At 37.2% G+C, this 17336-nt stretch overlaps 4 protein-coding genes across 7 annotated transcripts; 3 read left to right on the forward strand and 1 right to left on the reverse strand.

Moving 5' to 3' along the window:
* The first annotated feature begins 152 nt into the window (after nucleotides 1–152).
* On the forward strand, nucleotides 153–6989 carry LOC18040597 (epidermal growth factor receptor substrate 15). The gene is made up of 13 exons (XM_006435325.2): nucleotides 153–637; nucleotides 1213–2398; nucleotides 2973–3194; nucleotides 3298–3518; nucleotides 3762–3836; nucleotides 4040–4111; nucleotides 4185–4283; nucleotides 4620–4691; nucleotides 4776–4890; nucleotides 5006–5074; nucleotides 5245–5560; nucleotides 5749–5821; nucleotides 6116–6989. The coding sequence occupies exons 1-13, from the start codon at nucleotides 503–505 to the stop codon at nucleotides 6794–6796; spliced, it is 3336 nt and encodes a 1111-aa protein (XP_006435388.1). The 5' UTR covers nucleotides 153–502; the 3' UTR covers nucleotides 6797–6989.
* Nucleotides 6990–8286: 1297 nt separating this feature from the next.
* Nucleotides 8287–10480, reverse strand: LOC18043093 (coiled-coil domain-containing protein 115). Of its 3 annotated transcripts, none has more exons than XM_006435329.2 (7): nucleotides 10300–10480; nucleotides 10016–10133; nucleotides 9754–9885; nucleotides 9346–9395; nucleotides 8946–9024; nucleotides 8752–8866; nucleotides 8287–8518 (listed from the first exon to the last, which is right to left on the reverse strand). In XM_006435329.2, the coding sequence occupies exons 1-6, from the start codon at nucleotides 10444–10446 to the stop codon at nucleotides 8772–8774; spliced, it is 621 nt and encodes a 206-aa protein (XP_006435392.1). In that variant the 5' UTR covers nucleotides 10447–10480; the 3' UTR covers nucleotides 8287–8518; nucleotides 8752–8771. The 3 variants fall into 3 exon arrangements, with proteins under 3 accessions (XP_006435392.1, XP_024040202.1, XP_006435393.1); XM_006435330.2 differs by having other exon boundaries at nucleotides 8288–8518; nucleotides 8946–9027; XM_024184434.1 differs by lacking the exon at nucleotides 9346–9395 and having other exon boundaries at nucleotides 9737–9885.
* Nucleotides 10481–10690: 210 nt separating this feature from the next.
* LOC18043094 (uncharacterized protein At5g43822) lies at nucleotides 10691–12550 on the forward strand. The gene is made up of 6 exons (XM_006435333.2): nucleotides 10691–10845; nucleotides 10930–11048; nucleotides 11225–11404; nucleotides 11511–11567; nucleotides 11736–11800; nucleotides 12099–12550. Exons 1-6 carry the CDS (start codon nucleotides 10714–10716, stop codon nucleotides 12140–12142), a joined length of 597 nt encoding a protein of 198 aa, XP_006435396.1. The 5' UTR covers nucleotides 10691–10713; the 3' UTR covers nucleotides 12143–12550.
* A 665-nt stretch (nucleotides 12551–13215) lies between these two features.
* LOC18042645 (U-box domain-containing protein 44) lies at nucleotides 13216–17207 on the forward strand. 2 transcript variants are annotated; one of them, XM_024184169.1, is made up of 4 exons: nucleotides 13216–13827; nucleotides 14143–14731; nucleotides 14824–15133; nucleotides 15451–17207. In XM_024184169.1, exons 2-4 carry the CDS (start codon nucleotides 14177–14179, stop codon nucleotides 17025–17027), a joined length of 2442 nt encoding a protein of 813 aa, XP_024039937.1. In that variant the 5' UTR covers nucleotides 13216–13827; nucleotides 14143–14176; the 3' UTR covers nucleotides 17028–17207. The 2 variants fall into 2 exon arrangements, with proteins under 2 accessions (XP_024039937.1, XP_006435397.1); XM_006435334.2 differs by having other exon boundaries at nucleotides 14154–14731.
* Nucleotides 17208–17336: the final 129 nt, after the last annotated feature.

Here is a 17336-nt window from a genome sequence, read left to right on the forward strand (position 1 = left end):
CTGCTGATCCAATTCCCAAGCCGGGCTGAGCCCTCAGATAAAATGTCTAAAATGATAAATTGCCGAATAGACTGTAGTAACTAAAATTAAAGAAGAAAAGAGGGGGTAAATGAAATATTTACGCCAAAGCCCAAGGGCCATAAGTTAAAAATAATAATGATAACAATAAGGAAAAGAGATAGATCCTGTGACAGTCTGCGTTCCTTCCGATCGAGAGAGACTGTACAGCCATTTTTGCAAAGGAAATTCTCTTCTCTCGCTTTAATCTTTAATTAATTGTTACTTAGCTTCCAAATCCCCATATCATCTTCTCGATCTAAACACCTTATTTAAATTCCACAAATTCGTCGCTGCACTATTAAAGATTCCTTTCGCCGGTTGTTGCATCGTCACTTTGATGCTTTATATTCAATTGATTAATTATTTCATTTCACGGTTTGATCGGAGACTCGATTAATTTGATCAATTTGGAGTTGTTTTTTCGGTTAGTTTAGAATCTTAGATGGCGGGGCCAAATCAAGATCAATTCGAATCGTTTTTTAGGAGGGCCGATTTAGATGGTGATGGTCGAATTAGTGGAGCTGAAGCTGTCGCGTTCTTTCAAGGATCTAATTTGCCCAAACAAGTCCTTGCTCAGGTTGCTTTTTTAACATGTCTTTTATATTTAATTTCGACTTACTGCTTATTCCCTGTTGAGTAGAATTTCTGTTTATATTTAGAACCTAAATTATCTCAAAGCTGTTTTTCTGGTGTCACAATGTGAATTTTCTTGATAGTTTGAAACCTCATTGTTACTTCTCATAATTAGAAAGTTTGCTGGCTATTTCTGTCTAGTCAATACTTTTAGTTGGTTACTACATTCGTTATTTTTTATGTTTACTGAGCTTTAAACCTTATTTTCCTGGATCTCCTAGGATATAAATATCATAGGAAAATATGATTTGATTAATGATTTAGGGAGAAGTAAAAAGAATTACGTTCTTAACTTCATTTTATCTGTGAAACCACGTTCTAATTACCTAGTATTGACAATAATGACATTGTTCTTAAGCGTATGCAGTATTAAGTGACATTGTTCTGAAGCAGATGGATTGCATTTAATGTCTTGTAGATTGTCATTGTTCCTGTTGCGTAAGGACGCCTAAACCTGATTTGACATTGCGCTTCATGATAACGATGCATGCTACTCAAACATTTTCTTTATGGATGCAGATATGGATGCATGCTGATCATAACCATACTAGTTACCTTGGCCGGCAAGAATTTTATAATGCTCTCAAACTTGTAACTGTGGCCCAGAGTAAGCGGGAACTAACACCAGATATAGTCAAGGCTGCGCTCTATGGTCCTGCTGCCACCAAAATACCGCCGCCACAGATCAATCTTTCAGCTACGCCTGCTCAACAAATAAATTCAACGGCTGCTGTATCCGTTCCACAAATGAGTGTGCCAACACAAATGGCTCCTCAGAATTTTGGTTTTAGAGGACCAGGAGCTCCAAATGTTAGTCAGGTCCAGCAGCAGTCTATTAGACCATACCAAGCTGCTCCCCATCCAACTCAGGGTTCTGTTGGTCCAGACTTCTCTCGGGGAGGTAGTGTGATGGGTCAAACTCAAGTCATGCCAGGGAGTACTGCTCCCCGTCCACCTCAAACCATGCCTGCTGGTACTGCTCCCAGGCCGCCTCAATCCATGCCTGCTAGTACTTCTCCCCACCCACCTCAATCCATGCCTGAAAGTACTGCTGGTCTGAATGTGCCAAACTCAAACATATCCAGTGATTGGCTTAGTGGAGGGGCTGGTGGAGCTTCAACTGGGTCAAGAGCAATCAGTCCATCAACACCTCTGATGCCAACAAATCCTCAAACTCCAGTTTCATCGTCTTCACAGCTTATAAATAATAAATCTAAAGCATTAGTTCCTTCTGGAAATGGTTTTGCTTCTGATTCAGTTTTTGGAGGCGATGTGTTTTCTGCAATTACAACTTCTCCGAAACAAGGGCCTTCTTCGTCAGCTTATTCGGCTAGCACTTCACCTACCTCGTCTGCCAACGTTCCAGTTTCAGGTGCTGCTCAACCTTCAAGTAAGCCCTACCCGCTCAACTCGTTGCAGAGTGCTTTCTCTATGCAACCTGCAGGCAGCCAGATTCCGCAAAACCAGTTATCTTTGAACCCAGGACAGAAAATTTCTTCTCAAAGTTCATCATTTGCTTCAGCTGGGATTTCAGTGGGGTCGGGAAATTCAACTCCTGATAATTCGCAGGTTCCTTGGCCAAAGATGAAACCATCGGATATTCAGAAATATTCAAAAGTGTTTATGGAAGTAGATACTGACAGAGATGGAAGAATCACTGGCGAACAGGCGAGGAATTTATTTATGAGTTGGAGGCTACCAAGAGGTAATTTCATTTTTCTTCTTGATATGTCTCTTTATGCTTGGCTTTTTACTTCATTTTACTTCTTAAAGTTTTATACCTAGTTTCTTAAAGGCAGTTGCCCTTCTTGTTACAATTGCCATAATTTTCATTGCACCAATTCAATTTTGTTAATGAAACAACAGAACCTACGTTTTGAGAGATACACAGAGATAACCACAACCCAATAATCAGCTTAGTGGGTTGTGCCTTCAACAGACATGTCATGCATCAAATTAGCACTGACCATGTCACATAGCTCTTGGGCCCTCAAAAAAATCAATTGATTACTAACCCAAACATGGACTGTAACAAAATCAACTAACCTAACTTACATAGATGCTATCTCTCATTTTTAGGTAGATTATGACCAAATATTTTAGCCTCGGAAGGTATAAATGATGCTTTTACGCCGATGGTAAAAAACGGTTCCTTGCTCTGATTTGTGCATCGCATTGCATCTTGTTAAGCTTTGTGTCCCCTTTTTCATGGATATTGCAGAAACTTAGTTCTGTTATTGAATTACAGATGTTAATTTTTTTTCTTTGGCCTTTTTTAGAGGTGTTAAAGCAAGTGTGGGACTTATCTGATCAGGATAGTGATAGCATGCTTTCTTTGAGGGAGTTCTGCTTTGCTCTCTATTTGATGGAGCGGTACAGGGAAGGCCGCCCTCTTCCAGCAGTGCTTCCAAGGAATGTTATGTTTGATGAGACGCTGTTGTCCATGACAAGTCAACCACCCAATGCTGGTTATGGAAATGCAGCTTGGGGTCCTGGTCCGGGTATTTGTTAGGAATTCTTATGATCTATAAGATATTTCTCCTTTCCCCTCTTTAGCTCCCAGCATGTTTGTTGACGGCGTACTTGTTCCCTTAATTTTATTAGGTTTTGGACCGCAGCAGGTGATGCGTCCTCAAGCAATGACACCAGCTGGTGCTTTGAGGCCTCCCAATTTGCCTACCCATCCTACTGCTGATGGTGCCAGGATGCTCAATCAGCAAAAGCCAAGGGCACCTGTATTGGATGATAACTTGGCGAACCAGCTTGATAATGGAGAGTATTCAGCAGACTCAAAGCTCCAAGATTCAACAACTGCAGGAAAAAAGGCATTCTCTTTATTTCTTTCTTGGTTATTACAATACAGTTCTGCTGTTTAAAGGATTTTGTAATGTTTGACACTTCTGCTCTTCAACTGATTATATGATTTTTTTTTTTAATTCCTTAAAGGGTAGTGAGAATTTGAGTTTTAGACTTTTCTGAGGTTTTGAATTAGTAACTGCTAGCTTTCAATTATGCATATACCTCTCTTTGAAGTATGAAGGAATAATTTCTTTCTGCATGTATGGTAGGTCGATGAAAGAGAAAAAGTAATTTTGGATTCCAGAGAGAAGATTGAGTTTTACCGCTCAAAAATGCAGGAACTTGTAAGTAGCTTCTGTCTTCAATTTTCTTGCTTCTTCACTTTTACCAACTCCACAGCCCTTGTTGATTTTGTACTCCTTTAAAAAAAAAAAAGTGTACTTTTCTATGAACTGTTTCCAAATCTGTGTGATAAGAAACTTGATTTACAAAAAAGATGGCGGGTTTTCCTTCTGGATGGGCTAAAATTTTGTTTGTTTGCTTTTAGGTCCTTTATAAAAGCCGATGTGACAACAGACTAAATGAAATCACAGAAAGGGCACTTGCAGACAGGCGTGAGGTACACTATAGAGTGTAAAAATTATACATCAGACTGATTTTACTTGGTTTTATTTTAACAGTATGTTTTACAGGCTGAGACACTGGGTAAGAAGTATGAAGAGAAGTACAAACAAGTTGCAGAAATAGCATCAAAATTAACTATTGAAGATGCCAAATTTCGTGAACTGCAGGTAATGACTAATTATTCATTATTTTAAAGATGACTTGTAGATCGTTCCAACTGCATGAACTTTTCAGAATGTTCATTTAAATTTGTTGTGGACACTAAATTCTCCTCATCTTCAGAATTAGTCATCTGCCTTGTCAGTCAATGTGGCAACAGTTCTGAATTTTTATTATAAAGTTGTTCTCTGAGTATCTTCTCCCTGTTTTAGATCAATATCTATGGCCTTCGGGCTTTTCACCCATTTGTAATTAAGTGCTTATTGATGCTGTTATGACTAATTGGATTACCTTTTAGTTCACACTACCATGAGTCTCCATCTCATCTTTACTTACATATTCAGGAGAGGAAGATGGAGTTGCATCAAGCTATTGTCAATATGGAACGAGGTGGCAGTGCGGATGGTCTTTTGCAGGTTAAGTTCTGCTTATTACCTACAATGATTGGTTTGGGATTCTATGTTAACGTGTCCAACACTGAAGCATTGTGGATTCTGTAGGTCCGTGCTGATCGTATTCAATCAGATCTTGAGGAGCTGTTGAAGGCTCTAACCGAACGCTGTAAGAAACATGGAATAGATGTTAAGTCACACGCGGTGATTGAGCTTCCATTTGGTACTGCCTCTTTGACTTGCCTTCATGAAGCACCTTTTTAGTGATAAGTTGCTTGCTATGTTTCAATAAACAAAATGCTGTTACATTAATGTATATCTATGTACAATGTGTTAAGGCTGGCAACCTGGAATCCAAGAAGGAGCAGGTGTCTGGGATGAAGATTGGGATAAATTTGAAGATGCTGGTATGCTCTCTGGGCCTTGGGCTGCTAACCTGAGCCAATTTACTTCACCTCATGTTTTCTGATTTTCTATCTCCATTTGTGCTTTCAGTTCCGCATATATGTTTTTAAATTATTTATTTGACAGAGATCTGATAGTATTATTATATGTGACAAATATTTTCTTCTTCCAGGATTTGGTAATGAGATCACTTTTGATGTGAAAAATGCTTCTGCCTCTCCAAATACAAATTCATCTGTTCAGATGGAAAACACTTCCCCAGATGGTAGTCCAAGTGCTGATAACTTCGCCAATGTGGATGAAAGACAGAGGGAATTGATGAATGCTGGTGAACGGGCTTTTGAGAGTGAATCTGCATATACTCATAGTGAAGATGAATCAGCAAGAAGCCCTCATGATAGTCCTGCTGGAAAAGCTGCTCCAGAAAGTCCATCTCAGAATTTTTCGGATGTCTTCAGAAGTTCTGAAGCAGATGCAGAAACTCATAGGTGATGAGTTTGATTTTTAATTTGTTATTGTTGTTTTTTTTTTTATACTTTTTTTACTTGTGTGTTTTTTTATAATTTATAATTTTTTCACTTTAACCAACTTTATCTATGTTGCTCTTAGCTTAGCTAATTCCACTGATTTTTTGTTCACGTGGCAATGCTTTTTTTTTTTTTTTGGCTGTTTGCAGAAGTTTTGATGACTCAACTTGGGGTGCATTTGACAATGATGACACAGATTCAGTGTGGGGGTTTAATACCAAGGTGAGCTTTGGCCTCCTCTGGCACATTTTTTATGCTAAAGTCTGGTTTGATGGATATGTGGGGCATTTTCTTAAGTTCTTGGCCAGTCAATATAAAAGAATGGATATTTTGTTTCTGGATTCAAGTATTGGCAAGCTTTGAAATTCTTTGGATGTGTCTATTGCTATTGTTTGGGCAGGATTTTTCCTTGTGGTCTGCTAATTTTGTAATATAGTGTCATCTTGCATTTTACAGTGTCTTGTTATTAACATCATATAGATTTACTTTTCCCCTATGTTTGATGCCATTTTTCAGGGTTCAAATTCAGACAAAAACAGAGATTTCTTTGGATCAAGCAATTTTGGTGGAAGCCCGATAAGAACAGAATCTCCAACTGCAGATAGTACCTTCCACAAAAAGAGTCCATTCAGATTTGATGATTCTGTACCTAGCACTCCACTCTCAAGATTTGGAAACTCCCCACCAAGGCATAGTGAGGCGTCATCGGACCATTTTGATAGTTTCTCAAGATTTGATTCTTTCAACGTGCACGACAGTGGATTTTCTTCGCATCCAGAGAGACTCACTAGGTTTGATTCCATGAACAGTACAAATGACTTTGGCCCCTTCTCTTCACAACCAGAGAAGGTCTCTAGGTTTGATTCTATGAACAGTTCAAAGGACTTTGGCCCTTTCTCTTCACAACTGGAAAAGTTCTCTAGGTTCGATTCCATGAGCAGTACAAGTGACTTTGGCCATTTCTCTTCACAAACAGAGAAGTTCTCTAGATTCGATTCCATGAACAGTGCAAGGGACTTTGGTGGGGATAAACTCTCGAGGTTTGATTCCATGAGCAGTACTAAAGATGTTGGGAACAGCCCTGGATTCTACTGTTTTGATGATACTGATCCTTTTGGCTCCAGTGGCCCGTTCAAGGTATCAACAGACTCCAAAGAGAAATCCTCATTGGAATCAAGCTCCAAAGATAAATTCTAGAAGTACTTTCTGGTTTTCGTTCTTCGGCAGTTCCTTTTCTCCCTTTTGCTTGTCTTTTCGTCAATTTGTTTAGGGCTTGTTATGGGGGCGGCCATTATTTTTGTGTGTTGTATAGCTTGGGACAAAATTTGGACTGTTGTAAGTTTATTTCGTGTACGGCCTGATTGAACTTACGGTGACATAATTTTTTTAAGAGAGTGATTTTTGTGGTATGGAGAGATAAGAGAATATGCTTGTTTGGAGTTTTTTTTTTTTTCTGTGTGGGGGGGTGGGGGGGGGGGGGGGGGGGGGGGGGGGGTAATTATGGAACGTGGTGAGATGTGTGCTTCTTCCATTTCTATCCAGATTGTAGTGTAAGCTCTGTTTAATTTATTATCTTTGCATTTGAAGTGTGATGAGGCGATCGAAGCACTCATTAGGAAACTATCTTTTTTTTAAAAAAAAAAAAAAAAAACGTTGGCATCGCGGGGACACGTCACTGTTCAGATTGTGAAGTGACAAATAATGATTATTGAGAGTTATTTGTCGCAAGCGACAAGGGATACAGGTGCTATCTGAACTTTGTTGTATTGCAACGACGTTTAAATTATGGGCGGATAAAAATGATTTGAAGCAGAAACAAAAAGAATTGCTAAACTTGATAGATTTAAAGCAGGATCATGATATGAGAGGTCGAATTCTTGGCTAAATGTGATGGCAGCGGTTCAAATCTCTTTATGGGGACTAAACATTTCTGTTTTCAATTTAAAATTGGGTAGAATCGAGTATTTTTTTCGCTGGTTTGTGGGCAGAGCAAATTTCTCTCCAATTTTGTAAGGGTTGGTAAATTTAGATTTGGATCAAACCGATTGAGTTTCAGGTTGATAAGGTTGGGAAAAAAATATTCAAACTATATTTAAATCAGATCAGATAAAAAATTTAAATTCAGTTACGATAAGATCAGATTATGATTATATGTTGATCGAGTTGGATATGTGTTAAAATAGAATTCCAGTCAATTAAGATGGATCCAGATTAGGGTAATTTTGAGCCATTTTTCTTTTGAGTTTCTTTTTTTGCTAATTATTTTAGTTATTAAAAAATTGTGTTAATGCTATGAAATCAAATGAATAAAAATAAAAATAAATTATTATTGTTGGATCGGGTCGAGTTGTTTACCCATCCCTAATTATATCTAAAACATTTTTTTTTTTAATTTAGAGTCAACCTATTGGATTTTTGGATCCATTGAGTTTAACTCGATTTGGCCAAAATCCCATCCAATAAGGTTGGAGCCTCCAACCTTCATTTGCATCTGATTCGAGCCCAAATTTTTCAGATCAAGTCCGGTCATTGGTAGACCCCCTATTTGTATGGGAAAAAATTTGAGTTGTGACATGACAGACTTGATCTAGGTGGTTCCAATAGATGTCTAATGTAAATATCAGTAAACTTCTAATTATACAATACAGATAAATATCAGAGTTCTAATTGTATAATACATATCAATGATTTAAAAAAAAAATTCTGCGATCAAGAAAAAAATTGCTGGATCAAAGAAAACTTAATCATATAGATCAAGATGATAGACATACGATGAGCAAGAAGCCAACATAACAGGTTAAAGGAAATAGCTTTTAAGTCACAATTGTAGGGAAAAAGCCCAACGAATATCATCTGTCGCTATCTGTAGGACTTTGCCTGAATGCAATCAATCATGTCTTCCGATGCAAAATAACCAACCTGTTGAAACAGAAAGGTTACCGATTATGCAACAAAAATATGCTGTCATACAAATATGCTGACAGATAAATAGCAATACAATTCATCTAAGTAGGGAAATTACAATATGCACAAGTCTCAGCTAAGGATGCCTTGACTACCCCGACCCAACTCTGCATTACTAGCATGTTTGAGTCTTAACAGTTCCTTAGTATGAGACAAATGGGGAAACTACAAATCAGGGCCATACATACCAAAAGGAAGAAACTTGTTATCATCCATTGGTGTTTTCTAATTCTTTGTGGACTTGTTCAAACATAGAAAGCATTGTTGTGTGCAAATTTGCTATTTCTACAAGTGTCTCCAGAGCTGCATGGAAAATAAAATAAGAAAATTCATTGCATTCTATTTTACATATTTTCATGAGCACTTGTGATAAGTTACAGACCTCTCTCAAATGATAATTGTGCAGATCGAAGCTTTGGGGAGACCAGTACTCCGAACACTGACAATGATTTTTGCCGCTGCTGCTGAACATAAGACAGATGAAACAACATTTATAAATTTGTTCAAATTATAAAACTGTATTATTCAGGAGTTCATCAAATTCTCTGAATATAATTAATACTGTCAGTTCACCAACAGTTATGTCATTTGTCTCTCCAATGTAATTTTGCTTGTGCGACAAACAACAAAGGTACACAGACTGATGCTTCTCTTTATGTGGATATGCAACAAGAGACATAATCCAGAAAAAGATTCAATACAAAATCTAAAATACAATATCCTCGTAACAAAAATTTAAAGTCCTAACAAATTGATAGTCGTAACATATGCAGAACTCTTACTTGGTCAACAAGAATAAGTGGAGTTCCAGTCCTTGTTGAGACTTTCTCTTCTTCACAAGAGAGGAAAAAATTGAAAAAGTGAGAAAAGGCTAATTAAGGAGATGTCACGGCAAAGCAAACTCCTGAATACGACATAAAATCAAACAGTGATTTTTTATTTGGTTTTAACTGATACAAAATTACCCACAATATTCCCTAAAAGAAAATCATTCAAGTATATATTTTCAAAAGACATCTACAAATGTATTTTAAGTTATTTACGGAGAAGTCCTGCTTTAGCAGAACCAGCACTGGCAATGGCCCTAGGTTTGATTGCATTCGAAAATTTATACATCTTGTGGAAGATCCCATTACTCTACTTCATTATTTTAAAAGGACTGCACTCACATACAGGAGAAGATATTATACCAGAGAGCTGGGAATTGTTCCGGTGTCGTAGCTGTGGACTTAGAGATTTCTCTTCTCCGGAAGAACGTTCTCCATTATCAGAGGATGCCCATTTGCATAAAGTAAAGCAAGGTTGCGACTCCATGGAATCAACTAGAATGCATTACATTTTACATAAGTAACATCATTTCTCAAACTTTAAGTTCTCTATAACTCAAAATCTTCCCACTCATCATACAAATCACTATCAGCTAAGCCCTTAGTGAGTCAAACAAAAAATTACCATCTTGTTCAGATACTTTCAGTGAAGTAGCAGCGGCGTGAACTTTAAGATCTAACAAAGCGCCATTAATGCGTGAAGCTCCCATTGCATGCCTGGCGCTTGCCAATTCCAGCCACCCCTGAAAGCAATTTTCTTACCAATTTCTTCAAACTTTTAACATGTTTTAAAAAATCAAAATATCACATTAAAAACCCATATAAGAAAAAACTAGTAAGAGATTCGATCTATATAGTAAAGTTTCAGTCTTGTGAATTAAAACGGCATGTTTATTTCTATTATTTTACCTGGCTAAGGGTCGAAGATAAAGAATCTAATAGAGTTAAATACCCATCCAATGAATCCAAAAACTGCAACAAGTACTCATCTTTGACTTGCTTTTGCCTTCCAATCCCATTTTCAGCGTTGCCCTTTTCCTCTTGGTCTTCCATCATGAGCAATACTGACGAGCAATTCGACCCTTCGATCAAAAAGACACCCGTGTAATTATTTTGACAATATCGTGGACTTCTTCGTCACTTTCTTCAAACTAGTCAAATTAAGTAGAATAATTCAAAATACAAGGACCATAATGAAAACAAATGCGATCTTTCACAGCTTGTACGACGTTTTCACCGCCTATGAATAGATTAAAAATAAAAGGAAAAAGAACTAACTAACTGACGTCAAAAGAAAAAAAAAATCTAGGTTCTTGGAATCTGATGGAGGGAATTGTGAAGAAATATCAGCAAAAATTTAAAAAAATTAAAGAAGAAATGAATCGATGGGACGAGTTGCAATCTCGCTTAATTTCGCAATTTAAAAACGCTTCTTCAATTATTGAAAGATTGCAGGTCAATACAAATCTTACTTATTGATTTAATTTCAATTAATTTGCTTATTTATCTATATTCTAATCATATCTCTCTCGTTTTTAGATTCTTCAAGATGCTAAACATTACGGAAATTTGAATTCTATTGGTGGTATTGAAGCTGCCGTGTTACGAAAACAAATGGAGTCTTTGCAGACGATTTTGCTTTCAATGCAAAAAACACTGTAAGCTTCTTCTTTTTTCGTTTTTTAATTATTAGTTTCATTTCATGAATTGTTTGATTTCTGAGAAAATGCGGGAAAATAATGTGCATTATGAGGTAACATGGAGTAGCTACTTTGGTTGACTTATTAGTTGTTTTAAGGAGGAATGGTGTTTGATGTATTGAACTTTAATATAGCGAGGAGTTTCGTGGAATTGTTTTATCGCTCGAGAAGTTTCATCGTGATGGTAAACAGCTAGTTAGAGGTGGCTCTAATCAGTTAACAGTGAAACAACTGCAGCAAAGAGTTGGTTTGAAGCCAACTCTTGCAGATTGCTTGGATGGGCTTATGATTCTTTGGGATATGCACAATTCAGAGTATGTAGTTCTCGAAGTTTAGTTTCAACAGTGTCCTGAATATTGCTTTTGTTAAGATCGAGTACATTTAGATTCTAAATGAAGCTTGCTATTTGTTTTTTGCCAGGTATGTGCTTAAAATATCACTGGTTTCAACACTTTCCACACTTGCTGTAAAACCCTGGTATATGGAAATGTAGCATATTGATACCTTGTCTCTTAATTGTTTAAGGGTCATTCATGTTAGTGTTATGTCTTTGCAGTTGATTCAGTTCACTTTTCTCTATTTTCATGTATCTATACATTTTGGTTGCAAGAATCGTGATTATAACTTGAACTCTCTACAATTCAGTACTTTTGATCTAGGTGCACTTCAGCAACTCTTGGTTGATCAGCCTAACATCCCCAAAGAGGAAGGTAGGATCTTTCTGGTTTGAAGTGTATGGATTTCGCATATGTGCAAAAATTTTTATTCTGTGTGATAAATATGAGAAATTATTTGAATATTTAAATCAGGGTGGCTTCTGTCTTGGAAATATTTTGTGGAGATCAATATAATGAATTAATCATCATTACTAACCTGTCTGCCCATCCTTATCTTGTGTTCATTTGGAAGTTCCTTCTTAATTTACATCTATTTTGGAATGACTGATGATTGAAATTATTTTCCTCTTTCATATCTTCTCCTGATTGGGGCTTCTTTTGTACTTGCCAGTGCAATACATTTCTGAAATCATATTTGCAGAAGAAATTTGTTGACTCTCTTTGTGATACTGAAAGCCAATGTCTTGTACATTTACTGCTACATGGAAGTGTCATGAATTGCCAAGTGCTCTCATTGTTCTTTGGGAACTCATGCTCTGCAATACCAAAACCAGCAAAATGTTTGTGATCCCAAAGATAAATGAAATGATGAGTTGAGTGGTGACATTCGCGGCACTGTGATCTTCATCAGCAACTAGTCCTTCACCAAGATTTTCTCCAGTGCATTATGTTAAACGAGGTTTTTTCAGCTCACAGTTAATGTGTAGTTGATATGACTTGATGATTTACTTATGAACCATCATTTGCTGACCATATGTAGACTTTCAAAAGCACACCATTATTAGTTATTTTTCCTAGGAGTTCATCATATTTTATCACTGTCAACATGTGTGATACTCCAAGTTTTCTCTTGAATTGTATTAATAGTCAAATACTTACCACTATATTTGGGCCCTTTTTAACTTTGAAGCTATATTGTTTTATCTTGTACTTTAATAACTTTTTGTAGGGTATGTTTTGCTTGTTTTTTAATTTGTTTCTTATTTGATCACGCATATAGGGTTTTGATACAACAGGACATGATTTGGAATGTTGTGCGTAACACACCCCAATCATGTCTTACCATGTGGGACTTTACACACTAGATGTGAATTGTCATTATCTAATAAAGATCTCTTATTTTAATAAAGGAAAAGATAAATTTAAAAAATGAAGTGTATTTTTTTTATTAAAAAAATTACTATGTATATATTAATTCAGTAATGAAAATATTTTTATTTTAACAAAATGAGAATATTATTAATAGATAAGAAAACATAAATTTCGATATATTAATAAATAAGAAAATATATTTTCTTATATATTAAAATTTATAAATATATTCGAGAATGAAGGTAAAAGGTATCTTTAGATTGTATTTATTTTAACTTATATTTAAATTTAAAAAAAAAAAAAGAAGAAGACTTACAAAACAGTGGAATAAATGGATGAAATTTTCCGACTATAAATTATATGAAAGTTAACTTGGAGAGACCCAACTAACTAATTATACCACTCGCTAACAATCACCGTGGTGTACGAAAACACAAAAACGACATCGTTTGTCGTCCGTCTGAAATTCTGAACTGTGTTCTTGACTTCTTGTCCTGTCATCTTCAGAGAGATATTTATTATTTATTTTAGTTTGAAGTTTTTTTTTTGGGTTTTTGATAGGACTAAACAGCTGTTTTCTTTTGTTTGCTCGAACATCGTTGGGGCTTTGTAGTGGGGCCCACTGCTCTCAAATCTCTCGATGAACAATTCTTTTCTGTTCTGTTGGTGATGTAGCTGGGAGTCAACTTTTTTACGATGGCTCGCGGTCTCGGCTTGGCTTCCCCTCAATTTTAATTTTGTTTTGTTTTTTAGCTGCAGTATCCTCATCCCTTTCGTCAACACGCGCAGAAATTCCAAAAAAGAAAAGTCTTTTATTTATTTCCTTTTTATTATTTTAATTTTTTTCATCTCTCTTCCTATCTCAACAAGTTCGAAAAATCGAACCCAAAAGAGAAAGAATCCCTAATTCAGATGCTATTTCTATCTTTAATCACTTAATTTAACCAAATGGCCGAAGAAGAAGTGTTTATCCGAATCCATTCCCTAGAGCAACTAAGCTAGAATTACGCTTCTGTCACAGGAGAAAGGTATGTCTTAAGTTTTGTTAACTAGAATATGATGAGCTGGATTGTGTGGTGATAAGCATCAATTTAGCTTTTTGGATTTTTATTTGTTTGATTTAAATTCTTGATAATTGACCCAATTGATGACAATCCTTAATTTACTTACTTTATTTTTTTATTTTTTAAAATGAAGTTCTGAAGTCATATTAGCTATGGAAATTTTGAATTTTCTTTGGAAAATCTTGATCGAATTCAACTTTCCCATTTGGTTTTAATGTTCCTTTACATTTGTTGGTACTTTGATTCTTGATGCAATGGTAGATTATGATGTTATTCTAGTGCTGCTGCAGATTTCAGCGACTGATTTGATCAGATGGCTGGAAGTTGGGATGGAGGTTATGACTCTGGTAGCCAGTCAGATGGGAGCTACCACTTTGAAAGACTGCACATAGAGCCTATTTACGATGCATTTGTTTGCCCTTTAACAAAGCAAGTCATGCGTGATCCTGTCACTTTAGAAAATGGACAAACTTTTGAACGCGAAGCAATTGAAAAGTGGTTCAAGGAATGCAGGGAGAATGGAAGAAAGCCGGTGTGCCCTTTGACACAAAAAGAACTAAGGAGCACTGATCTTAATCCAAGTATAGCTTTGAGAAACACAATTGAAGAGTGGAATGCTAGGAATGAAGCTGCTCAATTAGATATGGCTCGTAAATCATTAAATCTTGGCAGCTCGGAGAGTGATATTATGCCGGCTCTGAAGTATGTTCAGTATTTTTGCCAATCAAGCCGATCAAATAAGCATGTTGTGCACAATTCCGAGCTGATACCTATGATAATTGACATGTTAAAGAGCAGTAGCCGCAAAGTTCGGTGTACGGCTCTTGAAACCCTTCGAATCGTTGTGGAGGAAGATGACGACAATAAGGTTGGTCAAATGTTTGATCATTTTTGTGCAACTTCATTGACATATCTAGCACGGATGCACTTAGTGCCTCTTCCTTTTTCTTTGTTCTGCAGGAAATACTAGGCCAGGGGGACACTGTGCGAACAATAGTTAAGTTCTTATCTCATGAACTTTCGAGAGAGAGAGAGGAAGCTGTCTCTTTGCTATATGAGCTCTCTAAATCTGAAGCCTTGTGTGAGAAAATTGGTTCAATCAATGGTGCAATTCTTATCTTGGTTGGAATGACAAGCAGCAAATCAGAAAATCTTCTGACTGTTGAAAAGGCTGAAAAAACACTGGCAAATCTGGAGAAGTGTGAAAACAATGTGCGGCAGATGGCTGAAAATGGTAGACTGCAGCCTCTTCTTACACAAATTCTTGAAGGTATATTTTTCTTTTGAGAAAATAAAAAAATTAAATTTTGAGCGTTGAAATCACGGAACTGAATATGCACCATACATTTTTCTATTGAGGTTTCTTGTCCTCTCTTTCTATGATCTGCATGGTTGATGTATTTGCGGCCTGTGAGTTGTAGTTCAGTGATACATTATTTGTTTCTTTAAGTTGTTGAAACATAGCAATCATCTCCTCAAATTGTTGGTGGTAGAAGCATCTATTTAATTTTTCTTCAGTTGGTTGCAAATTTTAAAGTGCAGGTTGCCTTTTATGTTGTTAACAATCCTACAATTGGATGGATGCAGGGCCACAAGAAACCAAACTGTCCTTGGCTGCATTTCTTGGTGATCTGGCTCTAAACAGTGACGTGAAAGTCCTGGTTGCAAGAACTGTTGGTTCATGTTTGATCAATATTATGAAAAGTGGTAACATGCAGGCCAGAGAAGCTGCTTTAAAAGCTCTTAACCAAATTTCATCTTGTGAGCCAAGTGCCAAAGTGTTGATACACGCAGGAATTCTTCCCCCTCTTGTAAAGGACCTCTTTACTGTTGGTTCCAATCATCTTCCGATGCGACTGAAAGAGGTCTCGGCTACAATTCTTGCTAATGTTGTGAATTCAGGCCATGACTTTGATTCCATCACTGTTGGACCTGACAACCAGACTTTGGTTTCAGAAGATATCGTCCATAACCTACTCCATCTGATTAGCAACACTGGTCCAACGATCGAGTGCAAACTTCTACAGGTTCTTGTTGGACTCACTAGTAGCCCCACAACAGTCCTCAGTGTGGTCTCTGCCATCAAAAGTTCTGGTGCTACCATCAGTTTGGTTCAGTTTGTTGAGGCTCCTCAGAATGACTTGCGTCTAGCTTCCATTGAACTTATCCAAAACCTCTCCCCGCATATGGGTCATGAATTAGCTGATGCGCTACGGGGTGCAGTTGGACAGCTTGGCAGCCTAATAAGAGTAATATCAGAAAATGTAGGAATCTCTAAAGAGCAGGCAGCAGCTGTTGGCCTTCTAGCTGAACTACCAGAGAGGGATCTGGGCCTGACACGGCAGATGCTAGATGAAGGTGCCTTCGGGTTAATATTCTCTAGAGTGAAAAGTATCCAGCTGGGGGAAACAAGGGGCAGTCGCTTCGTGACACCATTTCTCGAAGGACTTTTATCAGTTCTTGCAAGGGTTACATTTGTCTTGTCTGATGAACCTGATGCCATTGCTCTCTGCCGTGAGCATAATCTTGCAGCACTCTTCATTGAGCTGCTTCAGAGCAATGGACTTGACAAAGTACAGATGGTTTCTGCAACAGCATTGGAGAACTTGTCGCTGGAATCCAAAAATTTGACAAAACTGCCCGAGTTGCCACCTTCTGGTTTTTGTGCCTCAATCTTTCCATGTTTCAGCAAGCAGCCTGTCATAACTGGATTGTGTCGGCTGCACAGAGGATTATGCTCTTTAAAAGAAACTTTTTGTCTATTGGAAGGGCATGCTGTGGAGAAGTTGATAGCACTTTTAGACCATACAAATGAGAAGGTGGTTGAGGCATCGTTGGCAGCACTATCTACAGTGATAGATGATGGGGTTGATATTGAACAAGGGGTGATGGTATTGTGCGAGGCACAGGGAATCAAGCCCATTCTAGATGTATTACTCGAAAAACGAACTGAGAACCTGCAGAGGAGAGCAGTTTGGGTGGTAGAAAGAATCCTGCGGACTGATGATATAGCATATGAAGTCTCTGGAGACCCAAATGTCAGTACTGCTCTAGTTGATGCCTTCCAGCATGCTGACTATAGAACACGGCAGATTGCCGAACGTGCCCTGAAGCATATTGATAAGATACCGAACTTTTCAGGAATCTTCCCAAACATGGGATGAGTTTCTTCCAGATGTTTTTTTTTTTTTTTTTTAATCTTACAAGGATGAGCTCCTGTATGTAATTCTTCCTTTGCGTAAGCAGTTTTGACATTTATGGATATTGTTTGTGAATCGTCGAACTGCAGGTAGATATTGTTGTATAAAGATGTTCAATTTGTAGAGAATTTCCAATGCCATTAATTTGTTCTTAAGTTTACTGTTTTTCATCAATTCCACATCTTCAAATGCCTTGTCACGACTTACTGCTTATTGAGTCGGAATGCGCTTTTCTCCAAATGCAAAACTATATAACGGCGCGGTGTGTTGTGA

This window comes from Citrus clementina, unplaced genomic scaffold, assembly GCF_000493195.1.
Source record: "Citrus clementina cultivar Clemenules unplaced genomic scaffold, Citrus_clementina_v1.0 scaffold_5, whole genome shotgun sequence".
Classification (NCBI taxonomy): Eukaryota; Viridiplantae; Streptophyta; class Magnoliopsida; order Sapindales; family Rutaceae; genus Citrus; species Citrus x clementina.